Consider the following 21653-nt stretch of genomic DNA (forward strand, 5'->3'; position numbering starts at 1 on the left):
GTCCATGCAAGCGTCTGCGTGGTAACTGGAGCAAAGAATTCACGGTCATGACTCATGAATGATGAGTGGACTGTGGCCAGAGGTCGTGGTACTTACAAGAAAACACAATAAGTGTCGGAGAGCAAAAGGTCTGTCTCTGTCAGGCGCCCTTCAAGAAAGGAAAGTTGAAAAGCTGCAAGCAAAACTTGCGACTTTCGGTTTTGGGAGGGCAATAGCCGGTTTTATAACTAAAATGCTAAAACCACGTCGAGATACTTCCTGATGACTCATGAAGTATTAGCTAATACTGAAAAGACGTCTCCCTGATTGCCCAGGTACTTATGACCACTGGCTCTGTCTCGCTCTCTCTCTCTCTCTCTCTCTCTCTCTCTCTCTCACTCAGTGTCTCGGCATCTCTCTCTCACGAGAGTCGTGAATCGTGATGAGACTGAGTAGAGGCAAGCTATATCTGCATTAATCAACAATGAGAAGAATTAAGAGGAAGAGAGCTCTCGAGTATCCCGCACTGGGGAGGTAGTGAAGAATCTCTCTCTCTTTCTCTCTCTCTCTCTCTCTCTCTCTCAGCAGACACACATTACTCTCTTTCTCAGCCATGGACCCCGACTCCTTCCTGGATTTGCTCTGTGATCCTGAGCTTCATGAGCTTGGAGACTGGTATAACAACTGCTCCTCATCTAGCTCTTCTTCTACCATGGATACCCCTGCACACGATGATGCAGCCCAGGCGTACCCCGACTCCTTCCTGAATTCGCTCTGCCCTGAGCTTCATGAGCTTGGAGACTGGTATAAACCCTCCTCCTCCCCCCGCTCTTCTTCTTCTACCATGGATACCCCTGCACACGATGATGCAGCCCAGGCGGACCCCGACTCCTTCCTGAATTCGCTCTGCCCTGAGCTTCATGAGCTTGGAGACTGGTATAAACCCTCCTCCCCCCGCTCTTCTTCTTCTACCATGGATACCCCTGCACACGATGATGCAGCCCAGGCTATGATGAATCATCCTTTCCTAAGTTCCCCGGCTGCACTTGATCTCGAGTACAGCCACGCCCAGGATGCCCCTTACAGGTCTGTCATCAAGCTCTCGGACATCGCATCTGTCCTACTTCAAGGCTTCTCTCCAGCCAAGCCTATAAATGCCAGCTTGATGCAAAACTCCAGCGGCCAGACTTGCTCCATATCGAGTCTCCCTTCCCCAGGTCCCCTTGTTCTGAGCAAGGATGGCCATGCCCTCATGCCAACGGGCACATTCAAGAGATCATCAGGAGAGACCAATTTGGTAGATGATCATGCTGAAAATAAAATGAAGATGACCAACCCTTCTACGATATATTTGGCCCCTGCATCCTCCTCTCCATCTGCTCTCCCCCCTGCACCTTCTCCATCTACCCTCGCTTCTCTTCGTCTCCTGGCTGATCAGAAGAGGCCAAGGAAGCGCATGAAAGCAAGCAGCCTTGGTGCCACAAGCACCGTCTCCAGAGACACCAACCCCTCCGACAGAGAGGGCATGTCACGAAGAGAGGTTCATGTCTACTCTGAAAGACAGAGAAGGAAGAGAATGAGGGAGTCTTTCTCCATTCTGCAGTCACTGGTACCCAGGTTGAAGCTCAAAGTAAGAAGAGTTATCCAAACTAAATCATCAAGGATTAATAAAGAGCACCTAATTGCGTGCATCTGATGGGCTTGGGCTTTAGAGGCCTGAACTAGTAATAATGACTTTAGTTAGCTGAATCACACGGCGTTTGATGTGAGCATAAATGTTACTCGACTAAGAATCGGCAGAAATCACGTGTTTTGGATGTGAGGCTCAAGGATTGTGTTCAATTGATACCAATCCCATGGTTTGAGTAGACATGCAATCCAACCAAGGAGTGTGTAATGATTTTGTTGCTAGAGTTTTGTATCCAGTAAGCATATCAAAGGTATGAAGTCGTATCTAACAATGTTAGTTGTGATGTGATGTGGGCAGCACCCAAACCGGATCATGGTCTTAACGGAGGTAGTCAAGTACATCCAGAGTCTGCACGTGACATTGGAGGAGTTGGAGAGGAAGAGATCAGATATAATGTCCCTACTCGGCATATCAAAGGAGAGTGCCATGGGGCCTAGCCCTTACTGGTGGATTAGCATTTATTACAACAAGGCCACCTGTGGTGATATTGACTTGCAGGTCAAAGTGGCAGTTTGTGTGAGCGGCCCCAGGGTCCTCATCACCCTCAAATCACCCAAGTGCAAAGGGGTGTGGTCGATAGTGCTACTGCTCCTCCATAAGTACAATGTGGAGGTTGTGAATTCCACCCTTGTCACAAGTGAGGACAACATCTTCCAGTGTATACACGGCAAGGTAATACTAATAAGAGAGTGTATGTGTGTGATGGTTTTGCCCTTGTTTGTTTTGAATAAATTTTGTTTATTTGCTCACTCCACATGTCTCATCTAACTAGGTAGGTCACATCATAGTTGCATATGCATGCTCTCTTAATTGATCCCCAAGGAAACCTCCATTATTTTGCAAACAAGCTGAAGGTCTAGTACAAATTCTATATACCCTAAATTATGCATAGCAAGTGCTAAAGCACTCTCAAGGTGTAATGTTGCAAAGTCTATATACACTAATTATGGATAGCAAGTGTTAAACCCTATCAATGGTTGCGCTATCAAAACCTACCTTTCACTAGTCCCTCTTTCTCATCCCTTACTTAGGCTAACTAAGTCAACTTTTTTTAATCGCATGAAGCACAACCAATGAGCTTTTGTGTTGCTTTCTCTTTTTGAATTTTGCAAAATTTGATTTTTGCAACCTATAGATATTTGAATCTCTATGGAAAAATTTGTGTTGATGTTTCTATTATAAGTATTTATGATTCCACCTATTCACCATCTTTATTACATAGAATCAGGCTAGTTCAAAGACAGGTACACAGCAAGAAAGAGTTCTGGCCAACATCACCAATCTGTACATAGAAACACCCTTTGGGGTTGTAGTAAGAAACTAGGAAAGGGAATAAAGCTTTCATGGCCAAAGGAAGAAAAGACTTTGATAGGCAAATGGTTGATAGTTTTGTTTTGTTGGAAGTGGAATGGAGAGCAACTTTACTAAGAGAACAATGGAACACATGGAGGCACAAAGCAAGGACTATATGGAGGATCATGCCCTCAAACAAGCTCAACACCATGCTCTTGAAAATTAATTCAACGACACTCAACTGGAAAGATTGCCTTTGTAAGTTTATAAAAGTTGCACTATGGTGCTCTATCTGACTAAAGTCAAAGGAGAGAATCCCAAATGCGTTGTTGCCTTGCCCAATGACAGAAGCAATGTGGAGGAAGGTTAAGGTATGGATCAACATAGTTGGTCTCACATGAAGAATTACTCATGGTTTGGAACATCATAATGGTTGTAGTTATTAGGAGAATTTGGAATATAGGAAACAACAACAAATTTTAAGTGAGTTAAAGTTAAACTAAAGGTTGGTTTTTGAATCTCTACTTTTTGCAACCATTGCATACCTAGTTGTTTAGCTGCTATGTAGGCCAACCCAAAGAGGGTATAAATTATAGCCCAAAGTATTGAAGTAAAAAAGTATCATAGTAAAGTACTTTGGGCTATAAGCAACAAAACTACATGAAACCATCATGTAAGCATCAAAGCACACATGAACCACCTCTTAGTAGCACATATTAGGCACACACAATAATAAATGCCATAAATAACTATATTTGTGATAATAATGATAGACCTTGCAACATTGTCTACATGCATTTAACTCTAACACATGGCACAATAACAACATGATCCATGGGTGGAGGTACCAAGAGCCTTTATAATGGTATATGTGGCAAGGGTCTAGTGAGTGTGGATAAGCCGTTAGTCCTACTATGATATATGAGAATCTCGAATGAAATACATTTTTTGGGTGGAAAGTACAAAATCATTAACATAAAGGAAAAAGGAAAAGAGTGGTTGCAAAGAGTTTGTTTGCAAAAAGATTAACCCTTATCTAGGAGATAGCATTGATCTTACATTTATGTAGATTTTATTTACGCCTACGTGCAACTTAAGAGAAAAGAGAATAGAAAATAACATTATATAGATTTTATCTATTCCTTTTGATTTTCAAGGAAAGAAAGTGTAAGATTGATTCATACCCATTTTACTTAGGCCCTTCCCTTTTCATTTACAAGATATTAACAAAAAAAGGCATAAGGGAATTATACGGATTTTAGATTTAGGAAAAGACTAGTACATGTGGCTCTAGCATCTATGTCTCATAAGTCATTAACTTAGCCAATAAATTAAATTTTTTTGTCAATATTTGTTTGGGGTGCCAAGTATTTTATTTTAACACAATTCCATGTAAATACAAAATCCTCATTTCCTCATCACTGAAGCAACCATGCTAGTATAGGGCCCTGCTAAATTTTCTACTAACAAGATCAAAAGTACTACAAATCTAAAAATGTTGAATATTCTACTAGCAATATCAAAAGAACTAAAATTTTGAACTTTGATTATTTTTCCAGGTAGATAGCAGCTTACCTATTGAAAGTATGGACTTGCAAGATAAGCTTCAGAGAGTAGTTTTGAAAAAATTGAGTGAAGAGCACAAGGAGATTTGATGGCTTTCATTCTATGTGAAAGTTTGACCTCCAAGTATAAAGATTGGTTGTACATATGGATGATATCGTATCAACAAATGAATTCATGTGCTCTAGCCGTTCATACCTTTGGAGAACTTCTGGCTATAAGGGAAATGAGTCTTGAACAACTGCCATCACCAAATGGCACATGCCTAAATGGCTTTCCATTTGCAGTTATGCAAGTTAATTTAATATTTGATAATGTATCCTTATCATGTTTTATCTTCCCCAACTAATGATAAACTTGGTACTACATTAGTGCTTTCCCCCAAAGTGTACATAGATTTTGAGATATATTGTAGCCTTAATCTTTTTATTTCACAACCATGGCTATTCTTGTAGTGTATTGAAGCCCAATTTTATGCACCTTACATGGGTTTAAAGTTGATAAGTGCAATTCAAAAATTTAGTTTCAAACTACCATGCATATCCTACTGGGCCAAATGTGTAAGATACGTCTATGTATATCATGAAATCAACCATAGCTACAACACATAAGAAGTCAAACCTTGTTCAAAGGTTCTAATCTACATGCTAGCCAACACCACAACATTACTTACTATTCCCAAACATAACATTAAAACTCTATTTGAAGTTCTCAGAAACGATATGAATTGGATGGGAAGATTTGAGTCATAAAAATATGAATTGTGTATACCAAATTTGAGTGTAAAAATGAGTTGAAAGGAGATCTCAATTTCAAAAAGTAACAAATCTATACTATGAAATTGAACTTTTAATACCCCCATAATAAGGTTAGTACAATTGTGACATTCAACTTAAGCCCCATGGGAAAATACTAACGACAATAAAAGGACAATACTTGAATGATGGACATTAAACATAAGCCTATTGTAAATATATGAATGACAAAGAAAGGTGAGTAATTCTTACTAGATTCTTATCAAAATTATCGTGAGAGGAGGAAGGCTACCATGGCCAAAATCTTATGAAATAATATCATATTATTTTGACTTCTACAAAAATCTATCTAAAGATATTTAAAAGTAATAAAACTTTAAATAAAAATTCCACATTCACCTATTCCAACTCAACAAAGAAAATATAGTTTTACATGTAACGTGTTGACAAGCCATATGAATTTAAAAGCAATAGATAAATTTAGACAATAGCTCTAAGTAATATGTACCTTGGCCCATCTGACTCAATAATCCTAATTATATGTACACAAAGTTATTCATTATTCTGAGTAAGAAGAGAATAAGGTGCTTCTCATAAGAGTGCCATTGGAGGCAACACAAAGATAACATCCCCTCTCTCTCTCTCTCTCTCTCTCTCTCTCTCTCTCTCTCTATGCATCTCGATTTTGCTTCTAGCTCCAACGATTGATGTGAAGGTGGAAGGAAGTCTCCAGCTAGTGCTATCAAAAGAACTCTTCATAGTCTCTATTTTGTGTGCAAAGAAGTAACAAAATGTTAGAAACAAGCAGTTTTATGTTGAAAGTTTTTTGGAGCACATTATAAGTTATCAATTTCACAATTTTGGAGAATGATGTTGGATTTGCTATTGTATGAGCAAGTATTACTTGAGAAAAGGCTTTATTGATGTATTTGTTATGGCAATTCTTGAGCTATATATTTTCTCATAATATCCACACATAACTTCTCATAAATAAGTAGGAATGTATTCTTTAATGTACTATGACGGTTTTAAGGAGATCAATATTTTGAGGTCAATTTGTTGTAAGTTGTTTTTGTTGAGATGTAGAGAGAGAAGTTATGTAGAGACGCATGAGGAAGAGAAGAGACACATCATATACACTGCCAAAGACTACTTCATATTGATCACAATCTACATATATATATATAGGTGAGACCTAGTCTAGATAGGGTGAGCTATTAGCTTCAACACCCCCACTCAAACAAAGGTCTATAGCTACAGATGAAAAAACCCTCGGGGAGCACAAGGGAAAAAATATGAGCTCCTATATAAAAATCTGCAAGCATGATTAGGAAGGATTATTGTGTGTACGTAAAGTGAATCTGTGCATGTGAACTGAAAGCGAATATGTATGTACAAATATGACCAAGAGTTTTGAGGTGTATATGCATATGTGAAGTGTATGGTGCAAAAGGAGTATGTACAATGGCACTATCTAGTGTACAGTACCTATAAGGAGTATGTACAATGGCACGATAATGTCATAATAGATTAGTTCCCAAAGATTGAAGTTGAGACAAATCCAAGTTCCGAGTGCAACAATAGAGTGAAGTGGGCTTCATTGAGTCATTTGGTGAATATATCTCGAGATATATATGTAGTCATCTGATCACTTGAACAATGTTCAATCATGATCATGCCTTTGTTTACTTCATATCAAACATAATGATTATGCACTACAATATGTTTAGACTCGTTATGTTGAACATAGACTTTAGCAAGACGAATAGCACTTTGGTTGTCACATCGAAGTGTTGTGCAGGAGAGAGAAGGATGGCCAATATCTGATAGAACTTGTCGAAGCCATACTACCTCTCCAGCCACTAAAGATGTAGTTGCATATGCAATCTCTATATAGTAGAAATAACAACACAACGTTGTTTCTTGCTAGTCCAAGAAACAAGACAAGCATTGATAAAGAAACAATTTTCACTTGTAGAATGTATAAATAAGTGAGAGCTTGCCCAATCTTCATCTGTATAACCCAAAAATTAAAGTGAATGTAGAGAATCTGATTTTTGTTGGCGCCGATAAACCAACCCAAAATCTTTAGTGCCTTTTAAATACTTTAAAACTTATTTAATTACAATCCAATGTTTAATGCATGGAGAATTAAGATGTTGTCCAAGAAAATTTGCAGCAAAAAGAATGTAAGGGCAAGAATTTAAGCCAACAAATTGAAGATATCCAACAAGATTAGCATAAGGTTGATATAATACTAATTGTCTATTATTCTATAGAAAGTGAGAGTTGTTGCTAGAGCTCACAAGACAAGGAGTACTAGCAGAATGTGCAGAAACCAAAAAACTTCTAAATAATATCTTCAATGAACTTTGTTTGATGCAGGAATAAAATACCATTTTTTGGATAACATTGAATCTAAATATCAAGACATGAGTGTATGTCTCCAAGATCCACCATGTCAAATACAAAAGATAAAACCATCTTTACTTCACTACAAGATATAGGCCTTATATCGACGTTTAAAGCGACAAAAATGCAAATAACAAAATTTGCCCCCGTCATCGCAAAAAGCATAGTTATTGGCGACGCCATAGAACAGTTGGTATTACCATCGATATCAATACCGACGGTGATAGTGACAGTTTGCGACGTATATAATGATGCCAATAACGACGCGAGCAATAAAATTTGCGACGCTAATAGCGACCGTAACAGGGATTTTGTTTTTTTGTGGTAGCACATATAGCATTGTGTGCTTTATGAGAGCCATACAAAATAGTTTGTGCACTACTGTGTACAATGCGCTTGCAAACAAAAACAATGTATACTGAAATCACAAAATTGATACATGAAATAAATACATGATCTTATAATAAGTGATTGGTATAATCATGACATGATATCACTAATACATAGAAAATGTCTACATAGATCAGGCGACTCAAAAATAAAGGTGTGTGAGCTCCAAGGATCCAAGGGCGAGCTACAAATCCTCATCCCTCGAAAGCTCGTCCCGCCGCAAAGGAGCATCGAACGGACTCTGCAGAAAAAGAAACAACACATCAGTCCACCATACAATAATGCATTCAAATATCTCATGGTAACTACGGACAAGAAAGATGAGTGAGTTACAAGGCTGCTACGTCTATATAATTGGTCGATCAATGCAGTGAGACCGTGCCTCTCTGCATATCGAGTCTCAAGGCCAGTCGGATCACGATTTGTAATGGAGTGCTGCAAAGAAAACAAAATGCTAACTGTTAGAAATATGATTGTTAGTACAAATAATATTTCAAAAAAATAAACAAGCAAAACAAAAGAAAAACTTACAAAGTCCTCCAAATATGTTCTGTGGCCGCCACTCCCAAGATGATGGACCACTCTGGCCTCGAGTCGTGCCCTCGCCACCTCCCGCTGCTGACTCCAACGTCCTGGAGAATCTGTAGCCTCCTCCCTCAGTCGGCGCTAGTCATCTGCATCTAACCACTCGGGCTTTGCAGCCCCACTCTTGATTGCCTTGCGTGCGTCGGATTGTCTATGTAACATGTATGCACGCATGCAATCCATTATCCAGCCCGTAGAGAATCTATCTTCTATGGCTGGCATCGGAAACTCCTTGTGCAAGGATACTACTTTGTCATCCTTGCTCCTCTCTGGTATGTTCTTCCAATGATCCAAGACGTTGTGCCAAAAAACTTGTTGGTACAACTCTCTCATGCGAGCCATCACCCTCCTCCCATCATCATTCATGATGATGGCTCCTGACTTACTATCAACTAGATATCCATAACCCCCTGGAGGTTGCCTAAGATGGGTCCTCTCCTATCTGTGTCCACACTCTTGGGCATATCCAGGAGACCCCTATGCATCCGGTGTACCGACGGGGGTAATATCTCTCGGAGTGACACCCACAGGGATGCCACCTGCTGACGGCTGCACCAAAGCTGGAGTAAATGGAGTAGACGTCTCCACAGGTATGACAAATCCTGGAGGTGACGCAGCTCCAGCTGAACAATGAGATGGAGACACCGCGTTCGTGTCTCCACAGCATCCACCTGAGCCTAAGGCACTCTCCCTGGAAGGGCCACGAGAGCGAGGAGTCGCACCTATATCCCGTGTCAACCGCGGGTTCACTACCTCTATATCTCTGTAGCATCCCCCTGATTCTGATGCACTCCCTCCCTCTGGCCCAAGTCATGAGCATCGAGCTCGTCTGCTCGAAGCCGAAGCATCCGATCGCGCTGAAGCAGATCTAGTAGAGTGCCCTAACGAAGACCGAGACAGCGTCTGCCATCTCTTTGAATCTGGCGATCTGGTCTGGCGACATGCGTGCGAAGATGTCCTATAACTCCTCATCGCTCATCCCTCAACTCATTCTGAACATGTCACATACACAGAAAAAAATGATGTTAGAATAATCAATTTAAATCATACAAAGCACAATAATATAAATCATTAAAAAAAATCTCACTTAAAATGCATATCTTATGTACCCTTATAAGCGATTGGTCAACGAATTGAGTAAGTGGATGCTCCAAGTATGAAGTATCCTATGGTCCCATGTTAATCTCCTGACACAACTTCACATACATTAGAAGGTCGATAGACATGTCACCACAAAAGAATGAGTCTGCCTCGTTCTCAAAGAATTCTTGGACTCTTGTATTTCCATCATTGTTAGTTGAAGCTGGCTCCAAGCTTTCAACGACCTCCACCCCTTGCAATATCGACCCCTCTATTTGCATATTATCTTCATCTATGCTCGGAACATTGCTTTGATCATATACTCTCGCACTTCGGGGAGTTGAAGGTATAACATACCATCATTGAGGTTGTCGGGGGTTTGGATAGAAGATTACACGTTCACAAACACGTACAAGAGAGTTCAAACCATTGTGACATAAACCATGTCGTAATACAATTAGCAAGCAAATGAGTCCATGCACCTGTTCACAATGGGCCGACAACACAAAGGTGTCGTGCAAATCCGTCCATTTTTTTTCAAAATCTATTTTGAGAAATCTAGATGGACCTCGTCAAACTGTTAGTCCAGCTCCTCCAAGTACCACTTTGAACCACTGCACATCGAATAGTATCATGGAGAAGCTACGATAATCCACCGTAACAATACTTTGCAAGTTCCCAAAATACTCCATCTCATCCACAACCGCGTTTGGATCCGTTGATCTTCGCCGGCTCTCTTGCTCGAACCTTGCCATGACACCACAGTCCATTGTGGAGCGCATTTTGTCAATACGCTCCATGTGAAAATGCTGTCCACGCGACCACGCTGCACTATATATTTTTTATTGTACATTGAAATACTCAAATTAGATGTCTTATATAAAATTTAGATACGATAGATTCTAAACCCCTCATTACCTTTGGACTACATCCCCTCGAGAATTCCCACTCCTTCATTGAGACCTCTGTCCCTTCGCGAGATGTTTTGGTCAAAGCTCCATGTAACCATCACGTTGATATAAACCGTAGCATCTCCTCCATGCCTTCGGGATATTGAAATGGTCGATGATGTGTCCTACATCGGAATTTAGCTCGCGCTTCCTCTCAATCTTGCCTAGCGATTTGGTACTTGGCGAGCCATGTCTCCATAGAGGCATGGTGTAACATACAAAAGCGATTCACGTTCTCTTTCATTGAGGCATTCATTCTTTTTTCTACCCCATTTTCAACCACCAAATCTCTAGTCAGTCTATCATCGTCCTTCAGTGACCATAGCATTTCATTGTTTGGTTCCACCGTTGGTAGCCATTGTGAAATATGCACTAACGTCTCAGACACCAACCAACCTTCGGCCATGCTACCTTCTGGCCGAGCTCGTTGTCGAACAAAGCCTTTCAGGGTTTTCATGAAGCGCTCCAAGAATAACATCCATCATGTACGGACACGTCCAGCAATCTCCACTTTATCCAAAGATGCACAAGAAGGTGGATTTGTATCGTGAGCATGCTGGTGGGCAGGTATTTCTCAAAGAGACATACTGTCTCCGCTGCTCCCCACCTAGCGGATTCAATACAGGACGTCTTAATCTCCTTTTGTGAGATCCATTGCATCAAAGTCGACAACTTGTAAATGGCCCCGCGTATTTCTGGAGTAAGACATCCTAGGATCAAGATCGGTAGTACAAACTGCCACAAATACAAAAGAATTATGAATAATGACTACATTCCAAATAGCAAAATGCCCACGCTAATTACAATCCATTCATAGTACAAACCTGACATATCTTATGACAGTCATGGGATTTTAGCCCTAATAATTGGTCGTCTTTAGAAATTGCAGACCTGAGAGAATGCATCATACCCGTCGGAGTGCGGATAGACTTGATTACTTGCTTCACAATGCGCTCTTCTTTAGTGGACAAAACCCAAGGAGTGCGAGGAAGCTGCACGTGACTATCAGCACTCAACTATGGTCAAAGCGCCTCCATGTTACCTACCTCCTTCAAATCCATTCATGCCCCTATAGTGTCTCTCTTTCCTGTGATGTGGTCCCATAACAAGCTATTCACATTCTTGAAAATATGCATGGGATCCAACAAGTGGTTGACTTGTAAGTGGGTCCAATATGGCAACTCGTAGAAAACTAAGAACTCTCGCATTCCATTTGGATGTGACTCCGCGTGGACCATTTTCAGCTCGTACCAGCTTGCGGCGTTCACACGTGTTGGAGGTCATCCAAGGAAACCTTCCTTGAGTTCATGATCCTCCGGCAAGAAAGCAGCGTGTCCTTGATATACCATCTTCTTCATGGTTCGTGACCTTTGGGAGTCTAACTGCGGCCCCCACAATGGACATGCATGATAACCTGAGATAACCAGACCTGTTCCAACACCACGACCTAGTGAGTACTTTCTTGAACGATATAAAATGTAGATATTACCAGCAAGAATGGATGCTTGCTCACCTGAGTACTCTCCCAATCCCGAAAAGTCATGCATCATCCACATGAGAATGGCTCGAACATTGGCTGACCGCCGACCATCGCGCCTGCTCATATCTTGGATGGTGACTCCCTCCTCCCACAAAATCTTAATCTCATTGACTAATGGACGAAGATACACGTCCATATTTTTGACTTTGTAGTGGCCAGGGACAAGCAAGCTAAGGATAAGATGTCCTTTCTTCGTAGAAAACCATGGAAGGATATTATAGTTGACAAGGACTATAGGCCTCCTATTTCCTGGAAAAATCTTTTTCTTTTTTTTATTCCACTCCAAGCTGGATCGGAACTTAATTACAGCCTTTTAGGAGGGTAGAAAACGTGGGAGCACAGACTGAATGGGTTCACGCCATCCATTGCAAGACCGAGCCGAAGATTCCTTGGCTCTCGGGAAAAGCCTGGGAAGGTAGAGTCAATGTGGCTCCATGTACACAAATCCGTTGATATTCGTTGAACCCTATCCGTGGACCTATTCTGTGCATGCCACGTTGTCAAGCTCGCCATGCCGGACGTATAAAACATGTAGTTTATGCGGGGGATAAGCGAAAAGTGTCTGAGAACTTTTTGAGGGATGGTTTGCCCTTACAAGTCCTGTCGATACATGTGAGCACCACATTTTGGACATATCTCCATAGTCTCATATTCTCCTCGAAACAGTATGCAATCGTTGATACATGCATGGATGTTATTGTAGTCCATGCCAAGCTTCCATAAAACATATTGTGCATCATCACGAGACTCGGACATGGTATTTGCAGGTGGTAATATATGATATTTCAATAACCTTAAAAAAATCATAAAACACCTTGAAAAAGCACAAATGTTTGTAATAATAGTGTTGAAAAAAAATCAATGAAGCCTATGTACAAGGTACCTGAACAACTCGGTCACACTTGTATCGCTCCACCCATATTTTGCTTGCACACTTAAGAGTGCAAGCAGTGTCTTTAGCCGAGATGCTCGGCACCCATCATATAATGGTATGGATACTTCCTCTCTAAGCGGATAGAAGTCTCGACATCCATGGGAATCAATGCATCGATCATTGCCTCCATGTCAGGCTCCAAGATTGTAGGTAGGTCTGGAAGGTTGCCTGTCTTCTCTGGCATTGACAGTATAGATTGGCCTTGCGAGTAGTGGATTGGCTCCTGCACTCCATCCATCTCACGCCCACATACTCTTCTAATTGGCTGCAAAGGGTGCACTCCCCCTTGGGACGAGACATTACCTCCCTGGATAGAAAATTTGCTAGCAAGACCCAATCTTATTATATATGGTATTCAATTAGCTTACGAGTACAATGCATGATTGATATTAACTTCAAATTACCGTTTGCTGAAAATCTGCAATCGCCTGATCAATGATCTCAGATTTAAACTCACCAAATCGTCGTACGTGTTCTATAGACAATCGGCGTTTTCGTCTAATTGTCAACTTGCATTGAGAGCAAGGACATGGGATACGCTGATTAAGATACGCCTTGCGATCTTGAACAATATGACCTTCTTCGTTTTCCATTTTGTCTACGTTACAACAAACAATTTGTTTTTGTTATCATTCTTTTCTTTTCTTAGATTGTTATCCTCTCCTTCCATCTCTCTCTTTTTCTATGACCTAGCATATAGTATCATAGAACACTAGTATTTAGTACCTAATACTCAGTATCTAGCACATAATATTTCGTTTTCTCTCTTCCTCTCCCTCCCTCGCCCTCACCCTCTCTTTCCCTCTTTCCCTATTAGGTTTAATGATATTTCTCTTTTTCTCTCTCCTCTCTCTCTCATTTTCTTTTCTCTCTCTACTCTCCCTCTCATTCCTCTCCCTCCCTCTCTCTTTTTCTCTCTCCTCTCTCTCTCATTCCTCTCCCTCCCTTGCCCTCTCTCATTCCATTTTCTCTCTCCTCTCTCTCTCTCATTTCTTTTTCTCTCTCCTCTCTCTCATTCCCACTCCTCCCTTGCCCTCTCTCATTTCATTTTTCTCTCTCATCTCCCTCTCTCATTTCCTCTCCCTCCCTCGCCCTCACCCTCTCTTTCTCTCTTTCCCTATTAGGTTTAATGCTTTTTTCCTCTTTTTCTCTCTCCTCTCTCTCTCTCTCTCATTTTTTCTCTCTCCTCTCCCTCTCTCATTTCGTTTTCTCCCTTCCTCTCCCTCTCTCGCCCTCACCCTCTCTTTCTATCTCTCTTTCCCTATTAGGCTTAATGATTTTTCTCTCTTTTCTCTCTCCTCTCTCTCTCTCTCTCTCATTTTTTTCTCTCTCCTCTCTCTCATTTACTGTCCCTTCTTCACCCTGACCCTCTCTTTTTCTCTTTCTCTATTATTTTTAATAAATTTTTCTCTTTTTCTCTCTTCTCTCCCTCTCTCATTTTTTTCTCTCTTCCTCTCGCTCTCTCATTTCCTCTCCCTCCCTCGCCCTCACCCTCACCCATACCCTCTCTTACTCTATTTGCCTATTATGTTTATCATCTTATCTCTTTTTCTCTCTTCTCTCATTCTTTTTTTTTTTTTCCCTCTCCTCTCCCTCTCTCATTTCCTTTTGCTTTCTTCCTCTCCTTCTCTCATTTCTTCTTCCTCCCTCTCCCTCTTTCATTTCCCTATTATGTTTTCATCTCTCCCCCCTCTCCCTCTCTCTCTCTCATTTTCTCTCTCTTCCTCCCCCTCCCTCTCCCTCTCTTTAATTTCCCTCTCTTTCTCTCTCTCCCTCTCCCTCATTTCTTCTCCCTCTCTCATTACATACAAATTATACAAAAAATAAATAAAAAAGAGAGAGAATACACTCCCCCTCTCTCATTCCCTCTCTTTCTCTCTCTCATTTCCTCCCCTTCCCTCTCCCTCTCTTTAATTTCACTCTCTTTCTCCCTCTCCCTCTCCCTCATTTCTTCTCCCTCTCACATTATATACAAATTATACAAAAATTAAATAAATAAGAGAGAGAATACACTTTCCCTCTCTCTCGTTCTCTCATTTCATCCCCCTTCCTCTCCCTCTTCCGTTTCCTCCCTCTCACTCTCCCTTCCTCCCCCTCTCCCTCCCTCCCCCATTTCCTCCCTCTCCCTCTCTTTCTCTCTCATTTCCTCTCCCTCTCTCAATATATATACACAAATTATAAAAGCAAAAGGGAGAGGGAGAGAGAGAATGCACTCTCCCTCCCTCTCCCTCTCTCATATCCTCCCCATCCCCATCCCTCTCCCTCTCCTTCTCCCTCTCTTTCTCTTTCTCTCCCTCTCTTGTTTCCTCCCCCCTCCCCCTCCCTCTCTTTGTCTTTGTCTTTGCCTTTGCCTTTCTCTCTCTTTCTCCCTCTCTCTCATTCTCTCATTTCATCCCCCTCCCTCTTCCATTTCCTCCCTCTCCCTCCCTCCCCCTCCCTCTCCCTCTCCCTCTCTTTCTCTCTCATTTCCTCTCCCTTTCTCAATATATATACAAAAATTATAAAAGCAAAAGGGAGAGGGAGAGAGAGAATGCACTCTCCCTCCCTCTCCCTCTCTCATTTCCACCCTCTCCCTCTCCCTCTCCCTCTCTCATTTCCTCCCCCTCCCTCTCCCTCTCTTTCTCTTTCTCTTTCTCTTTCTCTTTCTCTTTCTCTTTCTCTCCCTCTCTCTTTCTCTTTCTCTTTCTCTTTCTCGCCCTCCCTCTCCCTCTCCCTCTCTTTCTCTCTCATTTCCTCTCCTAAACAAGCAAAAGAGAAAGAGAACTAAACCCTAAACAAGCAAAAGAAGGAGAGAATGGACTCACCGATGAGATATGGCAAGGGTTGGGCGGCTCCTCTTTGCGATGAAGGATCCTCCTCTCCTTCGCGAACGACGGCGGCAGCGGCAGCGGCAAGCCTTCTTCCTCTCCCTCTCTAAAGACGGACGCTCTCTCTCTCTCGCTCTCCCTCTCAAAATGATCGACGAAAATGCGCAAAATGAACCCACACTCGCTTTCGGCCTATTTTGTTTCCCTATGAGGCATCGCTATTCGCGTCGCAAATACCTGCGTCGCTACCCGCCATCGCTATAGGTTTAAATCCTTGTAGTGCTTGTTAAAGAAAGTTGAGAGTTTTATAAATAAGTATGGTATCATCCACATATAGAGCGAGAATAACAAAACTATCATTGTAGCGCTTGATATATAAGTTAGGATCTGAAGAACAAGAGATAAAACCTTGTTTTGTAAGGAAGAGATCAATCTTTTGATACAAAGGTCATGAAGATTTTTTGAGACCATAGAGTACTTAATGAAGTCTACAAGTTGGATTCTCCTTATGTTTAACCACAAATCCCTTTTGTTGCTCTATTTATATCTCTTTCTTTAAATCACCATTAAGAAAATAAGTTCTCACATCCATTTGGTGAACCTCCAAATCAAACTCAATAGCGAAAACTAACAAGACATGAATATTGGTAATATGAACAATAGATGAGAAAGTTTCTTGATAATCAACTCCTGCAATTTTTGAGAAACCTTTGTCAATTATCTATGCTTTGAATTTATTTAATGTTCCATTTGCTTTCCTTTTAGTCTTATAAACCCACTTGCATTTAATAGTAGCACGTCCAGGTGGTAACTCAGTGGTCACAACCCATGTACCTTTAGAGAGAAGAGTTTCATACTCAACTTCCATAGCTTCCTACCATTATTCCTTTTGTGGAGATGACATGGCATCATTATAAGAGACAAGGTTTTCACAAATATTGAGAGAATTCTGAAGAATACAAGTATCATAAACATGACAGTTACCATGCTCATTAACAATTGTAAGCTCAATATAAAGATAAATGCAAAGGTTATCATTAGCAGTAATAGATGTAGGTTGTGAATCCTGATTTGAAGAGTCAATATTATCCCATGAGGGAGATTCATTATCATATAGAAAAGGAAAAGTAGTGAGTAATGACTTTGTAGCATCAATGTCCTCTAGTAACCACATCCTCCCAACGTCTGCCTAAGACCATGTGCTCTCCATAAGTTGCTCATTGAAAATAGCATCATGACTAATGATTATCTTCTTGGAGGATGGATCATAAAACTTGTATCGCTTAGAAACATTTGAATATCCAATGAAAATAACTTTCAAACTAGGAGAATGAAGTTTTATGCAAGTCTCTTTACGTATATGAATATAAGCAATACATCTAAAGGTTTGAAATATGAAACAAAAGGAGTTTCACTTGTCCAAATAATAACCAGTATTTTCCCAAAAGAAGCAGTCGTAGGAAGATGATTTTGCACAAATACTAATGTTAAGTTTGCTTCAGTCCAAAAACATTGAGATAAGCCATAATAAAAGAGTATACATTGCATGGCATTGAGAATAGTCCTCTTTTCACATTCAAAAATACCATTCTGTAGGGAACCGTATATTCATGATGAGTACCCTAATTATTACAATAATCATCAAAATAATTTGAAATGTGTTCGCCATCATTATCACTGTGAACTTTCTTGATGCGACAACTAGTATGAATTTCTGAAGCTTTTTTATTTCTCTTATTAAAAGATAATAAAGCTTCCGATTTGTGTTGCAAGAGAAAAATAGTGATGTATCTTGAGAAGTCATCCATAAAAGTCATGAAATAACGATATTGGGATTTTGATGGAGGAAAAGGTCCACAAATATTAGTGTGAATATAATCAAGCAAATCTCTAGAATGAGTTGTGTGAAAATGGAAAATGGTTTGCAAAAATGCTGTCCAAGTGCACAATATTCACAAATACCCATGTGAGGACAAACTTTGAATTCCATACCTTGAACAAGGTCACACCGACAAAGATCGACAAGTTGAGAAAAATTAGAGTGAATAAAGTGATGAGATTACATAATTTGCTATTAAGATCGCTAGGAGATGTAACAACATTTACAACATCTTCATTTAAAGATAACTTGGCCGTCTTTCTCAATGCAACACTTGGTATGGTCAAAACCGACAAAGAGACCAAGATCCACAAGCCTTGCAACTTAAAGAAATTCCTTTGTAGATGTGGGATATGCAAAACTCCATGAAAAGTTCCTGTTGAAGAAAGAGTACTGAGACATAAATCACCTATACCTTTGACTTAACAGGTTGTGTCATCAACAAGATAAACAAATATCTAGATAGGAATAGAATGATAATTATGTAACCATTGGAACTAATATGTCATATTTTCTGTAGCACTAGTATACAAAATAAAAAGGGATCCATTATGAACATGAAGTATCCTTTCTAGAGAGATAGACTGACTTACACAATTTGTTTCTTTAGTACTGCTGCCATGTGTAGTAGTATATGCTCTATTACAATCTGAATCAAAATGGCTCTTGAAATATAGATGGGTTGGATGATCACTCCTTTTATAGTAGTCACAAGGGGAATAACCTTTGGATAAACGTGGTTTTTTATTTTTAATACAATGTTCTTCATCATATTGTTTTGGCCAACAATCATCTCTAGTGTGACCATTTCTATTGTAATAAGAACAATGTATATTAGGAAACTTGAAATGAGAGAAGTTACCACCACAACGACTCCTACATGTAAAGTGTCAAAAGAGATGCCTCTTGGAGTAAGTAAAACTTGGTCTATTTGTTCAGATCATGTGTCCTCTTGTGATATCATAGTTGTTTCTTAATCTCTCTCTCATCATTCATGTCATTGTGAATACTCAATCAAAGATATACAAGCTTGCTCAAAATTGATCCCATCTTTGTTAGATAATATGGTAACAATATTGTCATAAGTAGGATCCTTTACAGTGTCAATAAGTGCAATGGCATCACCAGAAAGCTAATTTGATAATGTTCTTGAATGATTTTATATGTGTTGTCATAAATTTTCGATGTTGTATTGTAACTTAGTGAGTTGACTATGAAGTTAAAGTATTTCTGTAATAGATTTATTCTCAAGAATTTCCATCAAATAATCCCATATAGCTTGGAAGATTGAAAGATTACATACATTAAGCATAAGAGATCTGTGAAGAGAAGAAAGAATACATCGATGAGCTACTTTGTCACATCTACCCCACTCATTATAAACAGTTTGCCATTCTTCAAGGATCCGTGAGTTACAAGGGTATTCACTATAAGCATTTGAGCTAGTAGCGACGCCGATTAGCGACGGCGGGTAGTGGCGTCCCTATTTGCGACGTAAATAGCAACACTCCTCCACAGGGAAAAAAAGCGAGCCGAAACCGAGCGCGGTTTCATTTCGCGTTTGCGGCTTGTGTATTTTGAGAGTGAGAGTGAGGGAGAGAGCGACTGTTGTGAGAGAAGGAGAGGAAGAAGACTTGCCGCCGCCGTTGTTCGCGAAGGAGAGGAGGAGCCTTCATCGCAAAGAGGAGCCGCCCCACACTCGCCATATCTCATCGGTGAGTCTCCCTCTCTCTTTCTTTTTCTTGTTTAAGGTTTAAATCACTTTCTCTTTTGCTTCTTTAGGAGACGAAATGAGAGAGAAAGAGATGGAGAGGGAGAGAAAGAGAAAGAGAAAGAGAAAGAGAGGGAGAGGGAGAGGGAGAGGAAGGGAGAGTGCATTCTCTCTCTCCCTCTCCCTTTTGCTTGTTTAACGTTTAAATCACTTTCTTTTTTGCTTGTTTAGAAGAGGAAATGTGAGAGAAAGAGAGGGAGAGGGAGATAAAGAGAAAGAGAGGGAGAGGGAGAGGGAGGGGGAGGAAATGAGAGAGGGAGAGAAAGAGAAAGAGAGGGAGAGGGAGAGAGAGGGAGAGTGCATTCTCTCTCCCTCTCCCTTTTGCTTGTTTAATGTTGAATCACTTTCTTTTTTGCTTGTTTAGGAGAGGAAATGAGAGAGAAAGAGAGAAAGAGAGGGAGAGGGAGAGAAAGGGAGAGAAAGAGAGGGAGAGGGAGAGGGAGGGGAAGGAAATGAGAGAGGGAGAGAAAGAGAAAGAGAGCGAGAGCGAGAGGGAGAGGGAGAGGGAGAGGGAGAGGGAGAGGGAGGGAGAGTGCATTCTCTCTCTCCCTCTCCCTTTTGCTTATTAAAGGTTTAAATCACTTTCTTTTTTGCTTGTTTAGGAGAGGAAATGAGAGAGAAGGAGAGAAAGAGAGGGAGAGGGAGAGGGAGAGGGAGGAAATGAGAGAGGGAGAGAAAGAGAAAGAGAGGGAGAGGGAGAGGGAGAGGGAGGGAGGGTGCATTCTCTCTCTCCCTCTCCCTTTCGCTTTTGGAGAGTGTTAAGATATATTGTGAGAGGGAGAGGAAATGCGAGAGAAAGAGAAAGAGAGGGAGGGAGAGGGAGAGAAAGAGAAATATAACATATATTGGAATGATAGCATATCCATGATTATGGTAATGGTATCCACTTTGTTTTTTTTTATGGGTACCATTACATCGACTCCTTAAGAGGGCTGAAAATTAGACATACACTTTATAAAGTCTAATTAGGAGATTTAAGATGCACGATAATAGACTTATCGATAATGGTATGCAATGTGCTTTGCCATGGGCCACATACATTGGTGACTCTTCAAGATGGCTTAAAATTGGTCATGTCCTTCATAATGTCCAAGTAGGGGATCTAATTGTGATATGAATAATTCATTGTTTTTGTATTAACTTTATGGGCATAACAAATTAGAAATCATGCCAACTAGTCCACGGAAGGACTAAAAGAAAATGATACCCTAGCTAATGGTCATTACGGTACTTCATCAAAATGAACCCAAAAGTATTGTTATAGAAGAAGAATCCCTTAAATTGTGTATAGGATATTTTCTCTCAAGTCTTATGACTATGAGTAGAATTGATTGAAATAAATTTTATTACTATAGTTGATAAATTTCAAAGATGGCATTAATTTTAATACGTGATCCCAGGACAAAAAAACCACATTTCTAAGATGTTTTTTGTTGAGACTGATTTATTATTAGACTAAGAGATCGTCAATGATGCTCATAAATGGATTACTTATACTCAAAGCCCTCTAGTGCAGTTTTTTACAATAAATAATTATCTACCGGGACAAAAAAATCCTTGAGCATAATATAGGGTCGAGATATAACATCAATAAATCTCTCAACTATTATGTACAATGTAAGATTTATGGTCAACTTGCAACTTGACATACATCTCCATAAAGCTATCCATTTGAGCCTCGTTTGCTATAATGTAGATAGGATGGAAAACGAAGAAGGTATTATTGTTCAAGATCGCGAGGTGTATCTTAATCAGCGTGTCCCATGTCCTTGCTCTCAATGCAAGTTGGCAATTAGACGAAAACGCCGATTGTCTATAGAACACGTACGACGATTTGGCGAGTTTCAATCTGAGATCATTGATCAGGCGATTGCGTATTTTCAGAAAACGGTAATTTGAAGTTAATATTAATCATGCATTGTACTTGCAAGCTAATTGAAAATGGGGTACATAATAAGATTGGGTCTTATTGGCAAATTTTCTATCCAAGGGGCTGATGTCTCGACCCAAGGGGGAGTGCACCCT

General features: G+C 40.4%; 1 protein-coding gene across 2 annotated transcripts; it reads left to right on the forward strand.

The window, feature by feature from the left end:
- The first annotated feature begins 382 nt into the window (after nucleotides 1-382).
- Nucleotides 383-4935, forward strand: LOC148017288 (uncharacterized). Of its 2 annotated transcripts, none has more exons than XM_087663387.1 (3): nucleotides 383-1609; nucleotides 1967-2341; nucleotides 4522-4935. In XM_087663387.1, the coding sequence occupies exons 1-3, from the start codon at nucleotides 593-595 to the stop codon at nucleotides 4615-4617; spliced, it is 1488 nt and encodes a 495-aa protein (XP_087519513.1). In that variant the 5' UTR covers nucleotides 383-592; the 3' UTR covers nucleotides 4618-4935. The 2 variants fall into 2 exon arrangements, with proteins under 2 accessions (XP_087519513.1, XP_087519512.1); XM_087663386.1 differs by lacking the exon at nucleotides 4522-4935 and adding an exon at nucleotides 2892-4471.
- Nucleotides 4936-21653: the final 16718 nt, after the last annotated feature.

Source organism: Lygodium microphyllum, chromosome 22 (assembly GCF_053477565.2).
Source record: "Lygodium microphyllum isolate KBCC chromosome 22, Lygodium_microphyllum_v1.1.10, whole genome shotgun sequence".
NCBI lineage: Eukaryota > Viridiplantae > Streptophyta > Polypodiopsida > Schizaeales > Lygodiaceae > Lygodium > Lygodium microphyllum.